Source organism: Cucurbita moschata, unplaced genomic scaffold, assembly GCF_002738365.1.
Source record: "Cucurbita moschata cultivar Rifu unplaced genomic scaffold, Cmos_1.0 Cmo_Scf00026, whole genome shotgun sequence".
Lineage (NCBI taxonomy): Eukaryota > Viridiplantae > Streptophyta > Magnoliopsida > Cucurbitales > Cucurbitaceae > Cucurbita > Cucurbita moschata.
This window is the reverse complement of record NW_019268542.1, coordinates 1,263,773-1,272,195: the sequence shown is the minus strand read 5'-3', so window position 1 is coordinate 1,272,195 and position 8,423 is coordinate 1,263,773. Positions and strand designations below refer to the sequence as shown.

Sequence of the window (8,423 nt, the reverse complement as noted above, 5' to 3'; positions counted from 1 at the left end):
TTTTTTCAGATAAGGGCAAGGCACCCATGTGAGATCGTCGGTAGCATCGTACACCCCGGAATTGTGGCACATGCATAGGGTAGTTGCTTCCCATTTCCTAGTATAGTTAGTATAGGTTGAATTCTGTTTACTTCACTGGTATAGGTTAGTATAGGTTGAATTGTAATCGCATAATAAACCATAGGGTAGTTTGAGACAATTATTTCAATATTGTTCTTTTCCTTTCTTTTCCTTTCTTTCCCTTGTATTCGTTTTCTCTTTCACGAGGTAATAAAAGGCGAGTGTAAGTCGCATTTATTATCGGGGCCCATTTAATGTAAATTCCGCATTCCAAGGTATAGTAATGACCTTAGATTAAGTAGGTAAAATTTAGGGTCGTTACATTTACGCAACGATATGACTGTGAAAGGTATAAGAACGTTAAGACTATGATAAGTTAGGGAACGATATGACCACGAAGTGTTTACGATATGATATGTTTATGATACGATATATTGTGATGTGATATGTTATGTTTAGATTGTTTTATATAACCATTGAGGTAATTGTTGTATGAATGGCACGTTATGAAATGATATGTTAAAAGCATGAAGCGTTATGTTATGTTTCCTAAATTGTGTATATACAGCATATTATGAATGATATGATATCACGATAAATGAAATGAAATATAAGCCCGTTAGAATTATGCATGATATGAGAACTGAAAAGTGAGAAAAGATATGATATGAATGTAAAACAAGAGCGGGGTTATATTTAATAATGTCGAAAATGGAAAAATATTGGGACCTCATGCATTATGTGTGTTCATGCATTGGGGGATACCCCTATTTCATCACAATGGTATGTACGCGTACACTAATGGGCAGGCGTACGATCATTATGTTTTACGTAATGCTGTCAGCAGGGTATGATCATTATGTTTTACATAATGCTGCTGGCAGGGGTACAATCACGGTTACTAGTTCTAACAGGTATCTAGCCTAAGGAGCTCCCTGAGTATGTTCCCCCAACAAGGAAAGTGGCCTAGCGGTGTGCGAACTGATTGGTGAGTCCATACTCGCATGTATAAGCTATGTGTAGAGTATATGGTACACATCCAAGTTACCCGTTAGGACAGTACCCTAGGAAATTAGATTGAAAGGATAGGTCCCGTCATTACATTCGCATGTTCTTGCATTTAACCTCAGTAGTGGGGCCACTTACTGAGTATTTTGGGCTACTACATTTTTTTCAGGTTAAAACAAGACATTCCTGTTGGGCTGATGACGACATCGCAACTTGAGATCATGGTGTATTTATTTTCTTAGACTTTTGTTGTGTCATTTTTTAAAAGTGTTTTCGAAAGCGTGAGTCCATGATTGTGTTTTAAGATAAAATGTTATATTTTACGAAATTTAAATAAACTCTTTCAGAACTCAATGTTTATGATATGTATACCGTAACGACCTTACATTAAGTAGAAAATTTCGAGTCATTACAAACACCATTTTCATGTTAAATATAGAACAAAAATTTTTATTTTCGACAAATCCTGAATTGATTAGTATTGAGTATTGACTAAATATATTGTTGGATGTGACCTATATGTGGAGGTGACCTCGATAATATGTTGAAACGAGTAAAAAAAAAAAACAAAGTAACACGAGATCTTTGCGAGTATTGATCTCGTTTCACTATGTCGGGACATTATAAAACAAACAAATATGTAGTACGAGTAAAAAAAAACTCATACTACATGTTGGTTACGATGCATTCTAGAGCATTATCTAGCCAAAAATCACGACATTATCTAACCAAAATATCACGACAATCAATTTTTATATCTCTATCCCCTGCAAACAGTTTTCAATTGTATCAATACAGAATCCGATCGATTTCCCCAACGCCATAACCTTTGCGAGTATTGATCTTGTTTCGCTATGTCGGGACATTATAAATGCCGTGTTCATCGCAGCCCATTTGAAAAGACGATCAGCATCAGACTTTGGAAGGCCAAGCCATATAAGAACACTCTCCAGCTATTGCAAATAACAATAAGAAATAGGTACTAGAAAATGGAAAACAAGTAGAGAAAATCATAAGGAAAGGACTTGTTTGTTTTACCTTGAGAATATCTGCTAGATGGCCATCAGAATTTCCAGCAACTAGAAGCTCAGCCACTAAACCTCCCAATATTACACATGAAAACTGCTTCAATTTCTGAAAACACCAAACGAAAACAAGATTCTGTTCAAAAAACTTCTCTAGCAATTCCCCAAGTCAAAAGTTATTCAAGATAATCAGACCATTCCTCTATTTTAGGAATTCGATTGAATATCAAGATTTCCCGTCTTCGAGCTGGGATCGAATGCGGTCTAATGAACAACTACAGTTATTTTAAGAATAGGATGAGTAAAAACAACTTTAAAGAAGAAAACAGAACAACGACGGATTGAAAAATAGTTGAACTTTTATTAAATTTAAATTCTAAACGACAAACAACTATCAAAGAGCACTTAATTTTCGATGTTTTATCTTTCTCAAAAGATTGGATGTGTGAGATCCCAAGTTGGTTGGAGGGGGGAACAGAACATTAATTAAAGGGCGCGTGGAAACCTCTCACTAACAGACGCAATTTAAAACTGTGAAGCTGACGAGATACGTAATGGGCCAAACTGGACAATATCTACTGACCATGGGCTTAAGCTATTATAGTTGACACCAAAGCTAGACGTCAGACAATATGGCAGTAGGACGTTAGGCCCCCAAGGGAGGTGAAATGTGAGGACGGTGTGGCAGCAATGAGTCCCCAAAGGGTGGATTGTGAGATCCCACATGGATTGAAGAGGGGAACAAAACATTACTTATAAGGGTGTGGAAACCTCTCACTAACAGACGCGTTTTAAAATTGTGAGGCTGATGACGATACATAATGGACTAAAGCTGACAATATCTACTAGCGGTGGGCTTGGACTATTATAGTTGGTAGTAGAGCTAGATACTAGATGGTATGGCAGTGAAGGCCTCCAAGGGGGGTGGAATGTAAGGACGGTGAGGACGCTAGCCCCAAGGGGTGGATTGTGAGATCTCACATAGATTAGAGAGGGGAACCGTGTGGAAACCTCTCACTAACAAACGTGTTTTAAAACCGTGAGGCTGACAACGATACATAATGGGCCAAAGTGGACAATATCTGCTAGCGGTGGCATACAAACTTATTCCAACGGATCAAAACCAACTAACAGAAAGTCATTAAAGGCGATAGCATAAAAAGTAAGAAGTGAACTTCTCACCGTTGAGGAAATTGTGCCTTTATTTTCCTGTCTGCCTTTATTTTCCTGCATGATACAGAACAGATTAGAGCTATAGAAATCAGGATTAATACATTAAAATAAGTGAACAAATCTCACCCTCTTATGCAAATTTATTATATCAGCATTTTCCACCAAAATCTTAATTGAATCAATCTGCATGGAGAGTTGATCAGAATGAACATTAGTTTCGCCTCAGACTCTTTTACAAAACCTTCAAGGGATAATATTGAATGATACTAAATCAATAGGGCAGAGGAATCAGAAGAGATCGCAAAAATCAGCTATGAGATCCCACATCGATCGGAAAAATAAACGAGTGCCAGCGAGGATACTGGACATCGAAGGAGTGGATTGTGAGATCTCACGTTGATTGAGGAGGAGTACGGAACACCCTTTATAAGGATGTGGAAACCTCTCCCTAACAGACACGTTTTAAAAACCTTGAAGGGAAGCATGAAACAGAAAGTCTAAAGAGACTGTAACCGCCCAGATCCACCGCTAGAAGATAATGTCCTCTTAGGGCTTTCCCTTTTGGGCTTCCCCTCAAGGCTTTAAAATGCATATGCTAGGGGAAGGTATCCACACCCTTATAAAGGGTGTTTTGTTCTCCTCCCCAACCAATGTGGGACATCACAACGACAATACTCGCTAGCAGTGGGCTCAAACCATTACATAACATTGATAATCTATCATATTTCTTTGAAACAGTGAGGAGGCAAAACCAAAAAGTGCCTTAAAAGTGGATTTTCTAAGAAGCCTTATAGATCAAATATATGAAGGAAGATCCAAGAACTTCATGAAAAGGATCTTACCTCCCCAAGAAATTCAAAACCAACAAATGAAACATTTCCTTCAGCAAATCTATTCTGTCTCAGAGCTTGAATGCTTGGCACCTCATATTGTTTTGGAAGAACACCCATCAGATAGCCAACGAGAAAATGTCCAGCTTCATGCTGCACGCATAATCCAAACTTCCAATTATAAACTCGAACTCACAAACAATAGTGAAAACATCCATGAAAGAATCAGTAAATTTAGCTCACTTTACTTGTGCACATATGAGGTGTTCTTCTTCCTCACAGCGAGAAGGATATCTACCTTCAGCAATTAAACTCTCTAGCCTTTCAGCAGAGATCTATAAGAGAACGAACGGATAAATGAAGAGACATCAAATTTTCAGAAACAAAAACTTGCATAACAAGAAGCAGAGAATGTACCTGAAGACATGGCTGAATTGAATCCAGAATCGAATCCACCAATGGTTGGAGGGATAAATTATCCATTGCCGAAGGCCTCTTGGTTATCTACGCCATTTTCAGTAAGATTTCGAAGATAGAAAGGATCGAAATCAACGATGCTTTGACAGAGAGAGATGAACCTGTTTGGCGGCACCGAAAGCACGAAGGCCGTAGGGTTTCCCCTGCAACTGCTTGACCAACGAAAGAGCGGATTTGTATTGACGCTTCGACAGCGCTCGATCCACAAGCTTCAGAGCACGACGTCGTTTGGCTGCACCATCACCGGAATCGCCTCGTTTCGCGGACGAAATGACGTCTCCAGTCACCGGAATCCTCCGATGAAACTCAAGGTTGAAGGTGAAATCGCAATCCGCAGCAGTGAAGAACATATCTCTTCCGTTTGGCGTTTCCCGAGAAAGAAAATGGAAAAGAAATTAATCCACGACACAAATTTAGTTGTTGATTATTTATTTGTTTATTATTTATTTATTATTATTTATTTATTATTATTATTATTAAAAAAAATTCAATATTCTTTCTAATAATCTATTGTAACCTAGTTTTAGATTTGGCAGATTGATTAAACTTAAACTTAGTCTCCCGAGTGAATACATATTTAAATGATTAGTTCACTCATGATTGTCTGTATTTGCATCGGACCCAATAGTGAGGTTGAATATCTTAAGCCAAATGTTATTTTTAATTTGAAGTAAAGGCAAGTAGGCAAGTGTTGGGATATAGAGCCTAATGCCTAGATTGGGTAGAGATATAATTGGAAGATATTTCGTAAAGATACGATATATATATATATATATATATATAAATATAATGTTAGATTATATACCGTAGGTTTAAATCTTTGTAAGCTATATTTAATAAATTGAAACCGTATATATACCTATTAGGCAATGCTGTCAAAATGTACTTCTCTTCATTCTCGTGTTTTCTCTTGTTATACATATCTGAAATCATCGATAATAAAACCTTTAGTCAATATTCCTCCTTGTATTTTCTCTCTCCTGTTCTTTATATTCATCTTGATCGAGTGTGTGCGTTGTTGAGCGATCTTAACAATTGGTATCAGAGCTAACAACGGGTATCGATCCTAACATTGTATTTTCTCTCTCATGTTTTTTATATTTATCTTGATCGAGTGTGTGCGTTGTTGAGTGATCCTAACAATTGGTATCAGAGCTAACAACTGGTATCGATCCTAACAACAAGTCAAATGTGTATGATCAACAATGACATCAAAATTCAGAAACCATAAAACAAGTAAAGAATAATTTGCATTTAATTTCGTAGACTATAGGTTAATACGAGATATTTCTATTTTAATTTACTAAAAATTCAACCGAACTAAAACCGAGAGAAAAAAAATGATCGCTTGTATTCGAAGTACCGAGTATTATAGATCAATCCAACGACCACCAAGAATATAAGCTCTTGTTTATGTTTAGAAGCCCACAAAGAAGCTAACTTTACAAACATGGTTACCAAAATAGAATAGAGATGGATAAACATGGGAAGAACAGAAATGAGATGAATTTAGTGGGTTACCTACATGGCAGATGACCTCCATTTTTCTACCCCAAATTCCTTGGTGATCTTCTAAGTATCATTGTTTCTCTTTCAACGCCAACCTTCCCACGTTTCTTCACACTCTCCGTCCCTCCATTTTCATGAACTGCGCTGCTTTCCTTCTGTGTCGATACCCCATTTTGATACCCATGGTCGTTAATATTAGGGGGAAGAGCAGCAGGATCCAATTCAAATGACCCTTTTGGAACGCCTTCTCCTTCCTTTCCAGTCATTCTAACCGAAGGGATTTGATGAGAGAATCTGTACAGCTCGTTGGGTGGGATGTTAATGGAGTTTAGTCTATGCTTCTCACTAGTCTGAAACAAACAGACAAAGCCCTTGACCTTGTCCATGAAAGCAACCGAGATGCCAACATCTTCGTCATAATCTCCCAAGATCTCAACGAAATGATACACAAAAGCTGTGTGTTTTTCAGGGTTAGAGCTCCATTTAATGTCCCAATCCTTGAAAACAGCCCATGTTTCTCCTTTTCTGGGATACATGAAGAAAGAATTCTTGAATCCCCCCCGCTTGGGGCAATGTACTAAATGAGAGAACATGGGAAGATCAGCTGTTACCTCAGTTTCTCCTATTGTGTACTTCCCGCATGCTACCGGCAATTCTGCATCACTCCATTCAATTTCATCTTTGTCATCTGGGTTTGGTTCGAACCAGGTAAACTGGAGCTTGAATTCTGGGGAGAACACTTTTCTAATGCGGGCGTAAAATCTTGGCATGCCATCAATGATGTCATATATAGCCCATACCTGATTGACTGCAAAACAAGCTTCCATTTTATCCTTGTCGAAATCGCTAAACTCAGGGTCTGCACATACCAGAACATGTACTCCTTTCAAGTCTGTGTTGGGCTTGAGTTCATGTTTGATGCCCTTGGCATCACCATCAACAGTTCCATGACAAACAGAAGAGTTGTTCATCTTCTCTTTCAAGTCTGCTGATTTTCGTTGTCTCTTCCTGTTTTCAGTCTTGGTTGGAGGCTTTTTCGTGCTTGTTGCTGCATTGGATTTGGGCTTAACGTTACCTCCCTGTCTATCTTCCACATCCATATGTTGTGCCTTCTGTTTCTTTCCAGCGTTAGTATTCAAATCAACTCCAGCAGATCTGTCCCGAGATTTCTTATCAGAACCATGTTTGTTTTGTGCAGCAGATTTGGAAGCTCCTGCTTTTTTCTGAGGGATGTTAGCTTGGTGGGATGTTCGAGGCATCGTTTCGCTACTCAAATCACGAGGGATGAAACCACCGCCACAATTCTGGCAACGCAACATCGTATTAAGATAACATTTGAGGTACTGATACCTCACATTACAAAATGGGCAGCATGTCCAAAAAGCCTGCTGTGGCTGTGGCTGTGGTGGCATATAAGAATTCCCTCCACTTGAGTAGCCATTTGCAGCTCCACTCGCTTGGTTGTTGAATCCATTTCGCTGATCATGAGATGACTTGGAAGGTGCAATATTTCTTCTTGCAGCTCCATACTTCCTGTCATATAACATGCGTTTTGACTGATCAGAAAGCAGTCTGTTGGCTTCACCAACAAGTTTGAAAGCAGCTTCTGCACCAGAAAACTTGTTCTTATCTGGGTGGAGTAACAGTGCGAGCTTCCTGTATTGCTTTTTTATAATTGTTTCGTCTGCTGATTGATCAATTTGAAGAATCCCATACCAATCATTTTCCGTTCCATAGATTCTATTCTGTGCTGAACAGTGAATCTCACATACAGTTAACAATTGAGTAATGTTTTCAAGCGAAGGAAAGAGTCTATGTGCTGCCTGAGCCATCTTCTTCGCCCCAATAAAATCACTGATCTCCATCTTCTTCTCAGCAATTTTCATAGCCTTGATGGCCTCTTCCATGTTACAATCCATTTCTACCACGTTCAAGCATTAACCATTTAAATTGTCAAACACAGAAGACTCTACTCTTGCTGCTGACAATCCACCAGCACCAAAACTCGATAGTTACAATCTGCATTAATGTAAGCAAATAAACTAATAACAACACTCTCCAAGTCTTTTTAAACAACAATGTATATCGATCTTCATGATTTGAAGTGCAGACATCAAATCAAGCTTTGAACAGAGAGAATCTTACCACCAAAATAGTTGGACAGACTGAAATGAACTTGAAGCAAGTCGTTTAAATAAGCCAATGGAGCATGAATGATGTTCTTGCATCTTAATCAAAGGGATTGGAGATACATTATCCATGAGTGCGAAGGATCCTAATACTTGAAATTAATACCTGCAAGCACAATTCAAATACCAAAAAAAAAAAAAAAAAAAAAAAA

At 38.3% G+C, this 8,423-nt stretch overlaps 2 protein-coding genes across 4 annotated transcripts in view; both read right to left on the bottom strand.

Annotated features, from left to right (window-relative positions):
• Positions 1-1,806: 1,806 nt before the first annotated feature.
• On the bottom strand, positions 1,807-4,975 carry LOC111461960. The gene is made up of 8 exons (XM_023105601.1): positions 4,675-4,975; positions 4,514-4,600; positions 4,345-4,431; positions 4,109-4,249; positions 3,393-3,449; positions 3,276-3,320; positions 2,107-2,202; positions 1,807-2,021 (listed from the first exon to the last, which is right to left on the bottom strand). Exons 1-8 carry the CDS (start codon positions 4,921-4,923, stop codon positions 1,821-1,823), a joined length of 963 nt encoding a protein of 320 aa, XP_022961369.1. The 5' UTR covers positions 4,924-4,975; the 3' UTR covers positions 1,807-1,820.
• Positions 4,976-5,894: 919 nt separating this feature from the next.
• LOC111461961 overlaps positions 5,895-8,423 on the bottom strand; it is a 4,202-nt gene continuing 1,673 nt past the window's right edge. For 2 of the 3 annotated variants that reach the window (XM_023105603.1, XM_023105602.1), the window contains exons 2-3: positions 8,228-8,377; positions 5,895-8,101 (exon numbers count right to left, since the gene is read on the bottom strand). In XM_023105603.1, the coding sequence (XP_022961371.1) occupies positions 6,121-8,001 (1,881 nt within the window). In that variant the 5' untranslated portion in view covers positions 8,002-8,101; positions 8,228-8,377 and the 3' untranslated portion in view covers positions 5,895-6,120. The remainder of the gene's footprint in view (positions 8,102-8,227; positions 8,378-8,423) is intronic. The other variant, XM_023105604.1, reaches the window with a different exon arrangement.